General features: G+C 38.1%; 1 protein-coding gene across 1 annotated transcript in view; it reads right to left on the bottom strand.

Annotated features, from left to right (window-relative positions):
• Positions 1–18541, bottom strand: part of LOC104586505 (Alkaline-phosphatase-like family protein) — a 78799-nt gene extending 60258 nt beyond the window's left edge. Inside the window, exons 1-11 of the mRNA XM_010243763.3 lie at positions 18072–18541; positions 17535–17569; positions 17178–17299; positions 16304–16393; positions 16047–16166; positions 15818–15901; positions 13078–13155; positions 6269–6394; positions 6092–6181; positions 5812–5847; positions 5667–5722 (exon numbers count right to left, since the gene is read on the bottom strand). Coding sequence (XP_010242065.1) covers positions 5667–5722; positions 5812–5847; positions 6092–6181; positions 6269–6394; positions 13078–13155; positions 15818–15901; positions 16047–16166; positions 16304–16393; positions 17178–17299; positions 17535–17569; positions 18072–18391 — 1157 coding nt within the window. The 5' untranslated portion in view covers positions 18392–18541. The remainder of the gene's footprint in view (positions 1–5666; positions 5723–5811; positions 5848–6091; positions 6182–6268; positions 6395–13077; positions 13156–15817; positions 15902–16046; positions 16167–16303; positions 16394–17177; positions 17300–17534; positions 17570–18071) is intronic.
• Between the last annotated feature and the right edge of the window lie 847 nt (positions 18542–19388).

Raw genomic sequence — 19388 nt, 5'->3', positions numbered from 1 at the left:
CAACAAAACCAAAGCTTCTCAACACCTCCAACAAGAAAGACCAATCAATTAGGTCATAAGCCTTTTCTAAGTCTAATTTGCAAACCACTCCCTTCTTTTTGGATTTCCTAAAGCTCTCCAGACTCTCATTTGCAATCAGGATTTGATCAATGATCTGTCTTCCCTTCACAAAAGCTTCTTGGTTGGGTGCAATTATAGTAGGGAGGACTTTCTTTATCCTTAGAGACAGCACTTTTGCAATTATTTTATACAAGTTGTTCACCAAGCTTATAGGTCTGAAATCTCTCGATTGTGATGCCTCTTCTTCTTTAAGGCCAGAGCAATAAGTGTGGAGTTCAATCCCGGATTAGTTATTCCCCTTCTATGAAATTCATCAAAAACTAACACAAGATGCTTCTCCAAAATATCTCAATAGCCCTGATAGAAGGACATTGTGAAACCATTTGGGCCTGGAGCTTTTGTTCTATCCATTGAGAACACTGCTTCCTTTATGTCCTCCAAATCAAATCTCCTTTCTAACCACTCTTTGTTCTCTACACTTAGAATCGGCAACTCCAAACCCTCTCATTTAAAGGCCTTCTAAAAATATATTTGAAATGATTTACAAAGGCCTCTGCTTTTTCTGCCAGGTGGGAAATGACTATTCCTTCAACTTCCAATTTTGAAATGAAATTCTTTCTTCTCCTACCATTTGCCACATAATGGAAGAACCTAGTGTTTCTATCTCCCTCCTTAAACCATTTGCACCTAGATTTCTGTCTCCAGCTTATTTCCTCTTTATGCAAGAGATTCTCCAATTGCTTCCTCAAACTCCATTTATTCACCCTGTCTTCCTCTCCAAAAGCCCCTTTCTCCCCTCCTCTTTACTTTGAGTGCAGAAGTTTTAAGGAGATTAATAGAGAGGGCAGATTTGAGGAACTTAGTGAGGGGTGGAGGATTGGAAGAGACAAAATACCTATCACACACCTATAGTTTTCTAATGATGCAATTCTTTTCTGTGAAGGGGAGGATGTGAGGTGGGTCAGAAATTAGAAGATGGTAGTTCAACTGTTTGAAAAAATGTCAAATATGAAGGTGAACTTTGATAAAAATTGTGTGGTGGGGATTAACATGGAAGAAAGAGCTATGAGGGTCAGGGCTGAAATTCTAGGATGAGTGGTGTCACAATGGCCTATGAATTACTTAGGGATGCCTTTAGGGGATAATCTGAGGAATAACAATTTTTGGAGCCCGGTAATTGATGGGTTCACGAAAAGGTTAGCCTCTTGGAAGAAGAATTATCTATCTTTGGGTAGTAGAATCACTTTGATCAAGTCTACATTGTCTACCTTTCTAGTGTATTATCTATTTGTTTTTAGGATCCTAGAAAGAATAAGTAGAGTGTTGGAAAACTGATGAGAGATTTCTAGTGGAAGCCAGAGGAGGAGAGGAAAGACCATAGGGTGAATTGGGAAATAGTCTCTAAGAGTAGGGTTGAGGGTGGCTTGGGATTAGGTAATATTTGGAAGAAGAACGAAGCTTTGTTGGGGGAAACGGTGGTGGAGGTTTGAAGGGGATAGGGATAAGTTGTGGACTAAGGAAATTTTGAGTATTCATGGACAAGTAGATGATGGTTGAGACTCTAGGATTGTGGCAAGGACTACTAATAGCTTCTCATTGGAAATCCATACATGCCATTCTACCATCCTTTCTACAGTACATCGGGTACGACCTTTGCTTTGGGAATCGGGTAAAAATTTGGAAACACCTTTAGGTGGAAGATGTACCTTTGAAAGATCAATTTTCCTCATTAATTTCCCTCTCTCGGTATAAAGGAGAGTGTGTCTGATTTTTTGGTTCCCTCTGAGTCAAACTTTGGGTCTGATTGGGATTTGGGTTTTAGAAGAGGCCTTAAGAAGTCAAAATTTGGAAATGACCTGGATCTAATCCAGATTTTGAATGGGGTGATGTTGGTTTCTTCAAAAAGGGATAGTAGACTTTGCCTTGTAGATTTGGTTTAAATTAGGTTCACCCATACTTGAAACTATTTCATCAACTATTTTCTCGAGAAAAGCATTTTTTGGAGAATCAAAATAAAAATTTTCATTAAAATAGAAAAGAGTCATACAACTTGGGGGTGTTAAGATAGCACTCAACCGCAACCTAGCATGAATGCTGATTACACTACACTAGAAAAAATCAGAAAAACAGAACTGGTCAAGATTACAAGACTGTAACTCAAGAAAATTCCATAAATTCTTCCCCAACTTTGTTCTACTAGTCTAAAGGAAGTCTTGGAAGTCTTTAATGAATTTTTCTCCAAAGGGGAGGTATCACCAGGAGAAAATGCCACATTTATCACTTTGATTCCAAAGAAAAGGGAGGCCAAAACTCCTAAAGACTTTAGACCAATAAGTCTCATTGGGAGTGTTTACAAAATTCTGTCAAAGGTCTTAGCAGAAAGACTAAAAAAGGTGGTACCCTCGATTATCTCTCCTTTCCAAGGAGCTTTTGCAGAAGGAAGGCAGATTGTGGATCAAATCTTGGTGGCTAATGAATGCGTCGGGGAAAGAAGAAAGGATAGAGAAAAGGGGCTGGTTTGTAAGGTAGATCTAAAAAAAGCCAACGACCTGGTTTATTGGGAAGTCCTTCTAAAAGTATTAGAAAGACTGGCATTTGGAGACAGATGGAGGGCTTGGATCAAAGGATGTTTAAGTTCAGCTCATTACTCAATCCTAATTAATGGTACAGCAAAGGATTTCTTCCCGGCCAAGAGAGGAATTAGGCAAGGTGAGCCCCTATCCCCATTCTTGTTTACCCTAGTGGCAGAAGTATTAAGTAGAATGGTGGCAAAAGCTGACGCTCAAGGCCTTATCAGAGGTTGGAGGTTAGGTAGAAATCGAGTGATTGTTACCCATCTCCAATTTGCAGATGACACCATATTTTTTTGTGAAGGAAGCAATGAGGAAGGAGAACTAATAAGATTTGCAGAGATCTTGGGGTGCGAGATCAGAAGCTGGCCTATTAGTTACTTAGGTTTACCCTTGGGAGGAAATCCCAAGTCAGTTGGGTTCTGGAAACCAGTTTTAGAAAGGTTTGATAGAAAGTTAGCCCTTTGGAAGAGGAATTACATTTCTTTGGGTGGAAGAAAAACCTTGATTAGAGCCACCCTGGCAAACCTCCCCACCAATTTCCTTTCAACCCTTTGAATCCCTTCTAAGGTAGCAAGGTGCTTAGAGAAGTATATGAGAGATTTCCTTTGGGACCTAGGAGAGGAAGGGAAGGATCACTTGATCAAGTGGGAGAAGGTTAGTAAACCTAAGGAACAAGGGGGTTTAGGAATTGGGAACATCCTTTTAAGGAACACATCTCTACTAGGTAAGTGACTTTGGAGGTATCCCTTCAAGGGTGACAAATTGTGGCACAAAGTGATTGAGAGCATTCATGGGGTGGCTAGAAATGGTTGGGATGCAAAAGTTTCCCCTCACAGTTCTTCAGCTTCTCCTTGGAAAGCAATTCACAAAATCTACCCTACTTTCCTCAATTCCATCCGGTTCGATGTGGGACAAGGTACTAAAATTTTGTTTTGGGAAGATCTATGGGTAGGGTAAACCCCACTAAAAGACCAATTCCCTGATCTCTTTGCGCTATCTAACCTTAAGGGAGAAGCTATTTCCATGTTGGGATCATTGTGTCCAAACGGTGTGAACTGTAATTTGGGCTTTAGAAGGGGGCTAAGGGAAAACGAGTGTGAATCTTTAATCCGATTGCTGGACCTCCTAGGGCAAATCCACTTTGACCCTTCATTGCAAGACTCTAGAATCTGTGTAGGCTCTCCAGACGGCCTCTTTTCTTGCTCCTCTTTCTTCAAAGTACTTGCTTCCCTCAACCTTCTAGGTGGGATGTTCCTTGTGAAAGAAATTTGGAGCAATCCTACTCCCCCAAAGATCCAAGCCTTCTACTAGGGAATATTCCTTGGTAAGGTAAACATTTGCGATATGCTGCAGAAAAGGAGGCCATAGATTTGCCTTTCTCCTCATGTGTGTTCTTTGTGTAAGGCTCATTTAATGATATCCTATTCTTTTGTGCATCGAATTTGGGAATTCTTTTGTACTCTCTTTGGCTGCAGGTGGGTTCCCCCTCAAGACGTGGCAGGACTCTTCAACCATGATTTCTTGAGACAGTGAAGGAAAAGAGGGATGGTAATGTGGAAAGCAACAAAGGCAGCAATTTGCTGGGTAACATGGGAAGAGAGGAACAACAGAATTTTCTTGGAAAAAAGTAGACAATAGAGGAAGTGATTGATAGTATCAAGGTGAAAGTAGTCCATTGGGTAAAATCCTTGGATAGCTTTCAAGTCTTCTCAATCGCAGACATTCTAAGAACATGGTCCGAAGTAGCACAATCTTCGAGAGTAAGAGATAAAGTAAGGCTGGAGTTGAAACCACCAGAAAGCAATAAAGTAAAGCTGAATTTTGATGGGTGCTCCTTTGGAAATCCAGGCATCTCAGGAATCGGAGTATTAAGAAACTCTGACAGGAGGATATTGGGTATGTTCCCAGGACCGATTGGCAACGGAAACTCGCTGAAGGCTGAACTATTGGCATTACTACAAGGGTTAAAGCTAGCCAAACAACTAGGATGTAGACATGTTGAAGTGGAAGAGAACTCAAAAGTCGTAATATCATGGGCAACAAATAGCAGCCATACCCCATGGATGTTTAAACATGTGATTAGGGATGTGGAGAAGATTGCAAAGGAGGTTGATGCTGAATTTAAATGGGTCCAAAGAAGTGCAAATGGACTAGCTGATGGATTAGCAAAACAGGGGGCATTGAGACATCAATTATTTTGGGCTGCACTGTAATGAGGGGTAGAATAGAATGATTAAAGGGGATCAACAGTCCCATCACCAAGTTGTATAAACTGCTTATAATCTGAATTTAATAAAATACATTTTTTTGATAAATTTAATAAAATACATTTTTACTTATCAAAAAAAGGAAGTCTGGATGCACCAGGATCCAATCTGACACCAGATTCACAATCAAGGCTAAAAGACCTTCAATGTTCTCCTGTTTGTTCTCAAATAATCTTCTATTTCTCTTATTCCATAAGACCCAGCAGACTGCTAAAGGGATACAACATGTGTAAAACAAGTAGAAAACTGTTATGCTAACATGCTGCATCTTGGCCAGGAGGAAAAGAAAAAAATAATCTCTAATGCAAAAAAAAAAAAAAGAATAGACAGGAGATTAGTAGGTGGAGCAAAGTCTTATACTTGCTTGATGAAGGAAACATATATCCAGTGAGAGGTATCAATTAAGGCCTTCTCTTTTGAAGATTCTTAAAAGTATAATGCCCCAATGTTTTTCCTAAACCTTCCACAAATTTCCTAGATTTTCTAATATTTTGAGCAACAAGGGTTTTTGAAAGGTAAATTGCGCAACAAGGGTTATATACTCAAATAATCCCATTTCCACAAGATGATCTCTTCAGCAATATTAAAATATTGAATCTAGAGTTAAATATTGTTAAGTATATTATAATATTATATACAACTCATTACAGTGTTCCACCAAAGACTAACTTCATACAAGACAGGCACAAGATAATAACATTGCATGGAAATATCAAATTGAAAAACTGATATTTTGGTTAGCATTGAAAGGATGCTTACACTGCACCTTCCGAAAGGAAAAGGGACACCAAGCAGAGCTGCCACCGTTACTGCAAAATCAAGCTGCAAACAACAACAAAATGCAATCAGAAGTAGGAAAAAATTGCTAGGCAACCAAATGCAAAATAGCTACCAGGGAAGAGACCATTAACCTGCTGGACAAAGCTAAAACACATCTTATTTCCATCCTGGAAAATTGAGAGATAAATGAATATGTATAGCCAACAAGAAAACTAAGTAAAACCATGCTTTTGATGTAAATCATGTTTCTTCATGCTAAGTCTTTTTTCTCAGTAGAAAAGCACAGATGTTGCCCATCTATAAGTGGACTGAACAAGTAGAATTACATTCTGCCCCATCGACGGGGATGGAGAGTGTGTGTGTGGGGGGGGGGGGGAGTAGATAGACAAGTATACGCTCAATAGAGAGTACCAAATCTAACTTGCACACAGAGCTATCAAGTGCAGCTGGTACAGAAGCTGGAGACTTTTTCATACTCATTGCAAAAAGCGAAGTCTCAACCTGCATTTGACATGCCTGTAATCAGCCTAAAAGAAATTTTGTAGTGAAATTAAGCTTCCACACATTTTGAAACATAATGAAATACACCTCTTCAGCAGTCCCTCCACCATGATCACCATTTGTAGTTTGACCATGATCTCCCATTACAAGAAGAAAGGTATTTTCATGTAAATCACCAGGTCCTGACTGGTTTTTCAGCACTTCCGTAACTTTCTGAAGAAAAGGATGGCATGTCATCAGTCAATTTGATTGAATAAGGAAAGCATGCTAACAGGAAATGCTCCATTACAAGTTTAAAAAAATCATAATATAACAAAAAGGTACTCAACAATTCTCCTAACCTAGCCTCCAGTGACTAGTTGATAATAGTCAAGTCAAGTACAAAATCATCATTATCTAAGCTTTATCCCAACTATATAGGGTCAGCTACATGAATCCTGTTTTACCAGTCCATTCTGTTTAGCGACTTATCTATTGTTAAATTATAGTCAAATAGAAAAATGCATATCTGAAAGCCGCACAAGTTGATTTGAGTAAATGAAATCTTTTACTTCTTGATGTGCAAAACAAATGAGAGGGAGAGAACGAATGAATAAAAAAATGGACTGGGTACACAGAACCACCTAAATCAAGTTGATACCCAAAAAAAAAGTCAATAACAAGTCAAGTGCACAGTAATACAGATCATTATGTCAAAAGACAATGTGGCAATAACAGTCATTTATTATCGGGATCATAGGTAGTAATATCAGGAGCAGAGCCAGGAATTTTCTTTGTGGGGTCAAGGTAGGGGGAAAGCATATATAGAAAACATATACAAGAATCAAAATGATGCTCAACCTTCTTTTAGTTTTATACTGCAATGATCATATAAAAAATGTATAAATAACTTTGCTGGATATTTCAGTTAAACCATTTAATTTCTATCCCACCATGACATCATTTATCTATATAGTACCTTCTTTTAACCTTATATCTTAAAACATACAAGTAGAAGAGGGATTAAATAAACTACATCAAGGGACCTTAACCTTTATAGATACAATTTTTCAAGGTAATTGTTCAACCATGTACAAGATGTCAGACATACCAATGAATAGGCTAGCTTACTTCCATCTATCCCTCTAACTCGAATCAAATACAATTGAGCCCAATATAGTTGGTCCCTATTCAAATTGTGTTTTGAATTTTTCCAGTTTTACATTTTCCCTACACCAAGTCATGTACTCAGCCTCTTCTTCTTCAGGTTCCTTGATCTTTCCATTTATGTATCCCAATACAGCTCGGCTTGTGATAAACAACTTAGCTGAAAGAACCACTCTCAAAATTATACTCATCAAGCTTCTTGTAGGCTATGTAGATTAGGATTCTCAAAACTAGTAGCGTTCACCCTACTATCTTTAAGGCCCCGTTTGTTTACAAATTTCTAACTTACCCGGGTAAGTGCACTTAACCAAGTAAATGTTTCCTGGGTAACACTTACCCATGTTCTTTTGATTCCCAAGTAATATAATGGCTTTTTTACCCATAAAAAACTAATGTTAAAATGGGCAAACTTGTCCCATTATATTTTATGAACTTTTCCTCCAGGTGGGGAAGTTACTTACCCACCTGGGAGATGGGTTAAGTTTTACCTGGGTAAACAAAGCTCTCTTTACCGTGGGGCCCAGTACTTTTTGCAAAAAGAACACTATAAAGTTGGTCAATAGGTTTCCCATTGACCAATTTTCCCCCTCTTATTTACCGGTAAATGAACGGGGCCTAAAGGTCACTCCCCCTGAAACCAAAGGCATCTTAACCATCCAAAACAAGAAAAAACTTACAGCAGATGAGAACCTTGGATTGTTGAGGGCTGGAACACAAATAACTAAACTCAAGGAATAACACCCCTGAACTGTCTCCTCAACTAGCAGCACCTAAACCCTAAAACAAGGGTGAATCCTGGGACTAATTTCCTCAGTCCAGCAAGATCTAATTCAAATCAGATCACTCTAATAGTCAGATGGCTACTGTTTGCAAAAAAGGTCCATTAAGGCATCAGCTAATCTGTCTTTGGTCCCTACACCCAAGGCAGAACCCTAGATGCGGATCTTAATAACCTACAATCAGATCTGCTTTTTTTGGCAATCTAGGATCAGATCTAGGGCTGCTAAAAACGCAAAACAGAAAAGGAAAGCATGAATAGACCTGAAAGAGAAGAGAATGGTAAATCAATCCAAGTACTGTTGCAGCCTTCAGTGCTCTGATACCATGTTCTCAAACCTGCAACAGTAATGGAGAAGAAAGGAAGGAGAAGAGAGAAAACGAAAGAATAGGTGGCAGAAAAGAGTACTCTGACCGGCCCTATCATTGGTATTTATATTAAGAACCAATTACAAAAGAGTGTACAATTATACCCCTGACAAGTGACAGCAACAAAGCTACAAAGACTCAAATGGGCCAAATAACTTTAATAAAGAAATAAAAACATAAGAAGATTCCATAAGTGGCCCAGCACAACATATCTACTCCTTACAACAGTATATACTCTTTTTTAAATAATAAAGGATTTAGTAACCTACCAACATAATTAGTTGCAGAGAAACACTTTTTGGCCCTTTACACCAGTTCAGTGACAGGAATGAAGCATTTATATGTACTTTTGACCCTTCAGTTTTGAAAATATGTGGTTAACCCACCCAAATTTTGTGCCTTTGGTGGAGGAATGGTGGAGGGAGGAAGTGTTAATTGAAAGGGAGTGAGGTTTCATAAGAAGCCGCAAAAACTGAAGAGTAGAATCAAGGAATGGAACAGGGATCACTTCGGAAGAATAGAGGAAAGAAAATTGAATCTTATGGCCCAGATTGAACAGTTTGATGAGAAAGAAAATTAATGGATTTTAAGTGAAGGGGAAAAACAACTTAGATAGAATCTTAAGAAGGAACCGGAGTAGGATTTTCTTAGGAAAGAGATCTGCTGGAGGCAAAAGTCAAGACACAAATAGATCAAAGAGCGAGATGGCAATACAAAATTTTACATGCAATGGCAAATGGAAGAAGAAAGAATTTTGTGGCAAAATTGGAAATAAATGGAAACTTGCCAAGTAACCAAGATGAGATTGCTAGAGCTTTTGTGGATCATTTTAAGTCTATTTACCAAAGGCAGTTGAACGACTGATTAAAAGTGGACTAGATTAGCCATCCTTGGATGCCAAGGCAGCTAACTTCCTGGAAGCTAGGTTTGAGCTTGAGGAAATCAAGAAGGTTATGTTCTCTATAGATAGATCTAAAATCTAAATTATCAAGTCCTGATGATTTTACTATGGCCTTTTACCAAGATTGTTGGGAGTTGATTAACAGGGATTTGTTTGAGGTATTCAATGAGTTTGCAAGAAAAGCATTTTACCACACGGGTTTATTGCTACCTTTATAGTCATAGATCTGAAAAAAGCCGGATATGGTTCAGCCTAAAGATTTCAAGTCTATAAGTCGAGTCACAAGTATTTTATAAAATCATTGCTAAGGTCTTTCTCTAAGTTTAAGAACTGTCCTCCCTCCCTTAAGGTTTATCAAATCTTGATAGCCAATGAATATGTTGAGGAGATGAGATCAAGAAGAAAAGGTTTGTGTGTAAACTCAGTTTTGAGAAGGCCTATGATTAGGTGGACTGGTCATTCCTTTTATAGATAATGAAATTGCATGGTTTTGGGGATAGATGGTGTAAATGGATAGAGATGAAAACTTGCCATTATTCAATGTTCGTAAAAGGAGTGGTTAGGACTTTTTTCCAGCTTGCAGAGGTTTGAGATAGGGAGACCCACTCTCTCTCTTCCTCTTCACCTTAATAGTTGTTCAGTAGATTAATTTTCTTACATGATAGCTCGAAGGTGTTCAAGGAATGGAGAGTTGATAGAAATAACACCATAGATGCACACCTTCAGTTTGCGGATGACTTAATTATTTTCTGTGAGGGTGATGATCTTAGACAGGTGGAGAATCCCAAATGGTTGGTGAAATTGTTTATGTCAGTTTCAAACATGAGGATAAATTTAGAGAAAAGTTGTGTGGCAAGGATGAATTTGGAAAACAGTGTCATAAATTTAATTGTAGTCTCTTTAAGGTGCTCCACATCCCCTTGGTTCAATATGCCCTTTGGAGATAATCCTTTAGAGAGTAGGCTCTAGAACCCAATCTTAGAAAGATGTGCTAAAAAGTTGGCAACTTGGAAGAGAAAATATACTTCCCTAGGGGCACAATAACAATAATCAAGTCCACTCTTGCAAACTTGTCAGTCTATCACATCTTTGTGTTCAAGATACCATGTAAGAAAATGTTGAAATTAGAAAAAACCATGAGGAATTTTTTGTGAGACCCAGGAGAAGGGAAGAAGGATCACTTGATTAAGTGGGAAGTAGCGTGTAGGACAAAGCAATAAGGGGGGTTAGGACTTAGGAATAGGTAATGTTGACAAGAAGAATTATGCTCTCTTGGATAAGTGGTTATGGAGGTGGCCTAATGAGAGTGAGAGAGAGAGAGAGATTGTGTTGCAAGGTACTAGAGAGCACTCGTGGAAGCTCAAACAATGGTCAGGATGTTGGGGTATCTCATCGGGCAGCTTTGACTTTTTTATGGAAAGCTAACTTTGATATTTTTCCTTTGTTCCTCAACCTAGTTAGGTATGATGCTTGCTCTAGAAACAAAATCTCATTCCAAGAACATGTGTGGATTGGGAATGTTGCGCTTAAGGATTTATTCCCTTCCTTGAGGGCTGAGATTCTAAGAACTCTTGAAGGGATTCAAAGGGTCAAGGACATGCATATTAAAAAATTGATCATAGAAGGTGATTCTGAAATTGTGGTGAATTGGCTAAAAGAGGATAACTCTAAGCTCTGGAATTACAACAATGAAAAGAGGAAATTTAAGTGGCTGACTAAGGTCATTGAAGTTCGTTGTACATGGATAAAGAGAAGTGCAAATTCATTGGTAGATGGTTTAGCTAGGCAAGGGGTGAACAGAAACTCTCTCTTGCTGTTTTGTAATTGTTTCACGGTTCGGTGTACATTGGTGTAGTAGGGAGTTAAGATTCTTTAGCTCCCCTTCTATGTAACTTCTTAATTTCTCAATTATTAATAAAATTCACTGTTATTGATCAAAAATAAAATTGTTCCCTTCCTTGCATGTTTTTTTTTCTTGTTTAAAAAGGAGATAATTGTTAAGTTTGTTTCTTCCATGTCTCCATATCTCCATGTCTCTTACTAATAGTATTTCTTTTTTTTGTTTTTTATCAGCAACACAAAATTGATTCATTAGATTAAAAAATAGAGATACAACAAAGAGTTGTGGGCACAAAATAAAGCCCAAACAGAAACTATTCACCATATACAGAGCTGCCCAAAACATAGGTTGCCTTTGACTTCCTTGCTTTGCTAGACCATCAGCCAAACTGTTTGCAGATCTCCTTATCCACTTTATTTGGATCATCATATCTTTAGAAGTCTGCTTGAATCTCCTGAAGTCATTCCTTAACTTCCATATGATTCCTTCCCCCTTTTTCAGCCAGCCCACAACCACTTTTGAATCACCTTCAATAATCAGCTTAGTAATCCCCATTTCTTTAGCTTTCCCTACTCCATAAACTGCTGCCAATAATTCTGATCTCACCACATCTCCATGCTGAATAGGACTTTAGTACAAAGCTAGAATCTTACTAATGGTATTTCTTGGGATTTGGGCTTCAAAAGGGGTTTGAAGAAACAAGAGTTGGATTCAGCCTTATCTCCTGTTCATTTACTACAAATAGTTGGGAAAGGTTTTCTCTTTATTTGGGTGCAAGTGGACCCCTATGGAGCTACATAGGCTTTTTGATCCATCAACTTTTAGGTGGCCAAGGAGGAGAGGTATAATTCTTGGGAGAAGTACAAGGGCAGCTCTAGTATGGACCATTTGGGAGTAAAGAAATGCAAGAATTTTCTTAGAAAAAGAAAAAAGCATGGAAGTGGTGGAATGTATATATTGCAACAAGGGTGATACATTGGGTGAAAACTTTGGACTTATTCTCACAATTTCCCTTTGATGACGTTTGGAGGAATTGGGTGCTAGTAACAAACAACTCCTCAAAGAAGAAGATTATTTCCAATTGGTTACCACCTGAGGACAATTTAAACAGAATTTTGATGAAAGCAGTCAAGGCAACCCAGGCCCTTCGGGTATGGGGGTGTTTTTAGAAAATAGAAATAAGGAAGGAAATGTTGTCGCTTTGTTTTCAGGTAGCAGGAGTGGGAGACTCAATTAAGGCTAAGCTCCTTGCTGCATTTCAAGGGGCTCAGTTAGCAAGGCAGTTGAATATCGATAAATTGGTTATTGAAGGAAATTCTCAGTTGGTGACAACTGACAAGTTGGTTGATGAACACAGAGGTAGCAGGTTGGACTTTTAGGGAGGAGATAAAGAGGTTTAGATGGCTTACCAACAATATAACTATAAGAAGTCAATGGGAAAGAAGTCAGCAAACGCAATGGCAGACTCTCTAGCCAAACAAGGGGTTTCTAAGGAACAATTGTTCTGGGCTCAGTTTTAATCTTTTGTCGTTTCTATTAAGAGGCTGCACCTTGCACCTTTCTGTGGAATTTGTATTTCTATTGTTTTTCATAACAAAATTCTCCTTATTATTCATCAAAAAGAATATTAGATGTACACACCTAGCATGTACAATTAACCTTCTTTTACCATAAAAAAAAAACGAAGGGCAGGTTTAAGGGTACTAAACCTGCCCTCCGTTAAGGTTCTTTAATTTTTATGATGGGGACATTTCATATAATAACAACGATAAATAGCCAAAAAATAGGGAACCATATTTAAGTTTCTAAAATTCTAAGGGGCCATAACCAGTAACATAAACAATGCAAGTTTAAGAAACATACTTCTAAAATGGCATTGTATTGCTCCAACTTTTCTACCATTGGACTAGAGTCAACTCCAAATATATGACCTGCATGGTCCTGCCAGAGAAATATAAGAGTTACTTGCAAATATTCTTTGTTTTTACTTGCAAATATTTATGTATATGAGTCAACTCCAATATTTATATATATAATTGTACTATTTTTACTTTATCAATAATATATATAAGAGTTACTTGCATGGGTTTCTTATTTATAGGCTTACAGTAAGTTTTTATTTTTTTTATTTTTTATCAGAAGCTTACAGTAAGGTTTCTCTCCGGAAACTTGGATGTTTATGCTATTCACATGGTAAGATGAAGAATGAAGCAGCAAAACCAAAGAAAGTTCACAGGATATTACAGCAGAATAAGATAAGCTATGAGACGTCATCATGGATAGACTCTTTGTTAAAAACTTCAAAATAACAATTGTTTTTCTAGGGATGGAACCTTTTTGTTGCTTTCTCAGCATCAGTCCTGTCTCTCTTTCCACAAAAATTAAAGAAACAAAGAGTTCAAGGTAGTAAATAATATAAAAATGGATGAAGGCAAGTAAAATTGCATTACAAGCTCCGAAGACATGCTATGTAAAAAAAGAAAATGTTGTCTCTTTACTCTTTCGTGAAAACTTTGGTTGGTTATCATGAAGATAATAGACAGAATACTATAAGTGGTCCCTGGGCCAAGCCACCTTGTAATACACAGGAACTGTGGGCAGATGCAAGATTAGCCCATCAGGTATTAACCTCAATGGTCTTACACTTAATCTCTCAGCCCATAATGATCATACACTGCCCGACAAGAGAGGACCTCTCCCTCGGCTGCAAGGAACAGTGCTGCACTCTCTATTTATATGGATCCCGGGAATTAAAACATTTTGCAAACATTTTAGAAAAACAAATCTCAACGATTGAAATCGGTTGCCGGCAGTCTTGGTTTCCATCAGTGAGAATGCATCCCCGATCATTACCTTTGTCCAACAAAGGGGCTGATCCTGTCACTATGATCACTCACTTAGATGAATTCTCATACTATCCCAACATACCTAGGTTTTGACCCCCGCTAAGGATCTCATTGACTGGTACATCAAAGACAGTCCAATCCGACACCTAATGCAGTATCATAATCGAGTCTAGGGGTCGGGTGTAACTTTCCAGTTTTGCCCATCAATCTCCAAGGTCCAGGGCAATACTGGAAATTTGGTCCAGTTCAAAGATTCAATTAATCCTACACTGTACGTGCCTAGGGTCTCACCCTGGCAGCTGAGACAGGCCACCCCAACCGACTTGGTGGCACAACAGTGTCAGCCTTGTCAGGATAGGTCTCCCCAGACCGATCCACTGGCTATGAACATTCTAAACTAACACGAGTCTCATTAAGTGTCCAATTTAAGGGCATTACACAGAAACGTACCAAGGGAACATGAATCAAATATGCACTTTTATTCATTTACAATAAACTCATAAAGTACATCATTCTGATTGAAGCTAAGGGCATACAAAACTGTCCAACATCTTCTCCCCCTTCTCCCCAAATTTCATTCTTCAATTTGTTATCAAAATTCTCCAACTTTGTTTTTGAGTCAAGACCACATCTAGTTTGTGATTCCTAATCAAGTTCTAACCAAATCCCTTCTCCTCCCTTCCTTTAGACCTATTACATTCCAACCGAGGACCTTCATCCCCCTCTCTCTCCTTCTACTCTACCTCTTCAGCTTTTAGCCTTTACTCCACCTCATCCAAACCGCCTCTCCCCCTTCCTTATCCCACCCTTATTTTTTTTTCTAGACTCTTCTGCCATCTTTTTTTCTCTTCTCTTTTCCTCTTTTCAAATTTCTCAAAAGCTAGATTCGCAAATCCTTCCCCTGCCCAAAAGACTAGGTCAAGGGATTTTCCTATCTTAACCTCCCTCTCAACCAGTTTGTTGATGTCCACTAATCGAACATGCTCACATTTATTTCTGTTTTCTTTTATCAGCAACTCAAAAAATGAATTCATTAAGCAAATAAAGAAGTTGTGAAGGATACAAATAGACACCCTGTATCTAAACCCCAAGAGTTACAATTGAGCCCAAAACATAGTCTGTCTTTGTACTCCTTGCTTAGCTAGACCATCCGCCAAACAGTTAGCAGATCTTATAACCCATTGGACTTGAATAAACATGTCCCTAGAAAGCCATTTGAACCTCCTAAGGTCATTCCTTAAGATGCCAAGAGACTCCTTCCCCTTTATTTAATTAGTCCACCACTAATTTGGAATCACCTTCAATTATTAGCCTTTCAAACACCAACTCCTTGGCTTTATCAAGGCCAAAAACAGCTGACAAAACTCCTGCTGTAGCCACATCATTTTGCTCAACTGGACCTGAGAAGAAACCACAAATATTTCCTTCCTCATCCCTGATCATTCTGGATTGCCCACACAACTCCCATCAAAATTTAGTTTCAACCAGCCACAAGGCGGGGGTGACCAGTCCACTGCTGCAATCTATCTTCTAGAAGATGAGGAAGCTATAACCCCCCAAGGTCTGAAGAAATCATCTACTTCAAAGTCTGAGAAAAGAATCAAGGTCTTGGCCCACCATGCCACTCTTAGGATTATGACCTCAATCAATGCTTTATTCCCCTATGCAGTTTTTCAAAATTTCAAGGACATCCTAGAAACCATTATCCACAGTTGCCTTATCCATATGTTTTTCTAACTTAACAAAGAGCTACATACCACACCAAGGAAGTGTGCAATGAGGACATCCCAATCTTCCCGATAAAGAGATGGAAGCAAGTGCTTGATGCAGCCATCATCTACCTGCAAGAGAAATTTCCATACAATCAGGTTGAAATTAAAAATAAAAAGAAAGGAAGGAGGGAAGGACAAAAGAGAAAAAGAAAAGCAACTTCTCTAAATTTTATGAATATAGTTATAAGAAGATTAGTTTTTCTGAAAGACATACTGTGTGAAGATCTTTAACATTGAAGGATGGGTAGGGGTAAGACTTTTCAAAATGATCTGGGAACAACTGTAACCATGTGTCATCTCCCATCATCAGTACACGCTTTCCATTTTGCACCAACTTCAAATGGACCAACATTATGAGATTAAAATTACTGGTTAAAAAAGACATTTTAGGTTGTAAATGTTTAAAATTTAATACAAGCATACATGATCAAAACTAGATGCCCTGACATGAAGAAAAGTCCAAATCTATACCTGGTGTATCAAATTATCTTCAACAATTGCTGGAGCCCCAAAGCTATTTCCTACATCAATGAATGTTGGCAATCCACCGGTTGTCAAGCCCTATAAAATTTCCAAGGGGGAGAGTATATCTGTTAGGCAAAAGATCAAATTTTTTATACAACAAATGATAATAAAACAAGAAATAGATTGGCATTTCAGTAAATTAAGTTCAAAACTCTGCTTCACATGGTCTCACCAAATGGAGTGATGGCATTTATTACATATTTAACCTTTTAATCTTTGCTTTAAATAAAAATAAAACAACATTAAAAAACATCAGAAAAAGAACATAGGGGAAACAATATTCCCTATGCACAAATGGTTCTCTTTATGCATGAAAGGCATCTATCTGTATACCTGCTTTAATAGATGTCAATCTATACAATATTTAAGCACCTGACAAAATTTATTAACGGAAGTAAGGTTTTATACTTCTAATATTGACCAATTTAATTCAATATAGAACTGAAATGTAAAACATTTTTCTATTTTCATTATGGTATTAACTGTAAAACCCTATATATTAACTAGTTGCATTTTCTATATACTATTCTCTGTAAAAAAAAACAAAAAAAGGTAACAGAAACATGTCAATCATAAATAACAGCTCAACATTACATGAAAAAAAATATTACTCTAAAACCATAACTTGATATTTACTGACATAAATTGGATTTCAAGAAGCAAGCAAACCAGCAGGCAATCTGAAATTTTACCAAGAAAAAAGATTAAAAAGAAAGAAGCTGCAAGAAATGGTTCATGATCAAAATCATAATTAGATAAAATGTATTTTAGGCCTGTTAAAATCACATTCCCAATCTCAAATTATAAATGGAAATTTCACCTTCAGACGTTGCAAACTGGTTGTAGGTGGATCAGCAAGAGCCTTAAAAATCCGAGCTGATGATCCTTTATCATAGGCTAGCTTCTGCAGCACCTTTAACTTGTCCATCCATGGCTTCTTCTCTGGAATAAAATTTGTGGGTAATCCCCCATCCTATAAGAAGTTCTTAAGGTAAACAGCTATGCCTATGCATTTGATATGCCATGCACTAATCAAAATTCCAAATAGCAGACAGAGTAAAAATATGTCTCACGCTGTCATGCTTGCTGCAGTTTCCTACCATTACCGCATTACCAAGTATAGAAAGTGTAACTACACTCTTCCAATAGTAAAGAAAAAAGATAAAGAAATGCTAACCGTCAAAGAAGATACTGGGTGCAACAAAATCAAATCTGCAAGGCAAACAACAATTGTGGGGAAAAAAGTTAGTTTTTCGAAGATGATAATCAGTCCCTTCAACAATAAAATCCATGCTCAGTTAGAGGATGCTAAGTGGTATCTCGTAAACTAGGCCAGAAACTGATGTAACTGGTGTAGGCATCAAATCATCAAGAATGGAATAGAGCTTCAGGAAAAAAGATGATATTTAATGGAAATGAATGCTTTTCATACAACAGTAACAGATACGGTGTATTATCTTCCTTCTGTGACCTTATGTTTTATGCTTGAGTTCCACCAAGAAAATTAATCAAGAAGAGATTTTTTACAGAGAATTCAACAAGAAAATCACCGCCTTTAACCGGTCAAAAATTAAACAGGATCCTAAGGAAACCCAAATGTCTCTATTTCACAGCATTAAATATGAAACCAACTCAGATTTCCTCACAAATCTCAAAGTGAAAGGGGGGAATGAATCACCATCAAATAAAATGAGCCAAAGAACCAAAAGCTTACCTCAGCGCATCGAGAACGATAATGACGAGACGGTCGATAGCAGGTTTGGTCCAACAACGTTCACCACGTTCGTGTCTGTTTACTCGATCTGTTTCGGAGAAATTTCGAGGTGAAGAAGAAGAGGAACATGTTGAAGGAGCTTCAAGTGGAGAAGGAAAACAGGGAGACTGGGAGATATCGGCGCAGTGACTAAAAGATGAGAGCTCTGTTCGAGTAAGGAGAAACCCTCGAGTGAAGAGCAAGATGGCAACGCAGTGAAGGATCAGAATCAAGAAGAACGGCCATATCAGTCTCCGTTTTTCGTTTGACGATCCCGCCATTACCTTCACAGAGAGGACCCAAACGGCCAATACATCGATCTTTCAAATATTTTAAGTTTTTAACCATCGATTACCCTCACACTCACAGTGTTCAATTAGACATTATACAAATAATAATAAGTCAATATCAATAATAATAAGAAAAATGTTAACACTACCGCCCGTCTTGGTTTCTATTAAAAAGAAAAAGAAAAATGTTCACTAGCCAGCACTCAGCAGTCACTACGAGAAACTTCAGGTGTGATGAGTCTTGATCCGTGAGGATGGTAGATGCAACTTGGGTGGGTCCACGTCTACCCACAATACACTAGCCCTGTGAATTGGGAACATCTCCCCCTGCATAATACTATACAGAGGATGAGATGTTCTTCATGTATGGCTGCGATAAACGTGGGCAAAATTCTCGTGGGTAGGGGATCCGGATTCAAAAGGAACGGATCACGAACATCTCCCGTGAATAATAACTTATAAGTACGGGAGATGTGCCCAATGCATGGGGTTTAAATACTTAAACACACAGAAAAAGTAAAAAGACTTTACTATCCTTCTGTTAAGTGAATCTATTAAATTGCTTTGAAGGCAACATGTCTTTCTTGCCCTCGCATATTTAGGCGAACTATCTTCACTTTTATCTTTCGCTACCGTAAAAAACAACACTAGACTAGGGGTGCTCACGGTTCGGCAAACTGTGGGACTGAATCGTAGGGTGATTTTCTGGACCGAATCAAACTGTTTGGTTTTTCAATTTAACCAAACCGAAACTGAACCGATGCAACCGGTTAACTGCAGTTCGGTTTTTTGGTTTTTTTATGCCCTCAATATTAAAAAAAGGGGGGAAAAACCTTCCTTCTTGCAGGGAACTAAGAGAAGGGGAAAAACCTAGTTGTCGATTTGTCAGATGCCGACCGAGTAGCCAATGATCTGGAGACTAGTTAGCAAAATTATTGACAAGAAAAACCCTAGAGATCAACTGTCAATTTTGCTCGAAGTGAAAGTG

The sequence above is a fragment of the Nelumbo nucifera genome, chromosome 7, assembly GCF_055504915.1.
Source record: "Nelumbo nucifera cultivar China Antique chromosome 7, China Antique-T2T, whole genome shotgun sequence".
Taxonomy (NCBI): Eukaryota; Viridiplantae; Streptophyta; class Magnoliopsida; order Proteales; family Nelumbonaceae; genus Nelumbo; species Nelumbo nucifera.
This window is presented reverse-complemented; position numbering and strand designations above follow the sequence as displayed.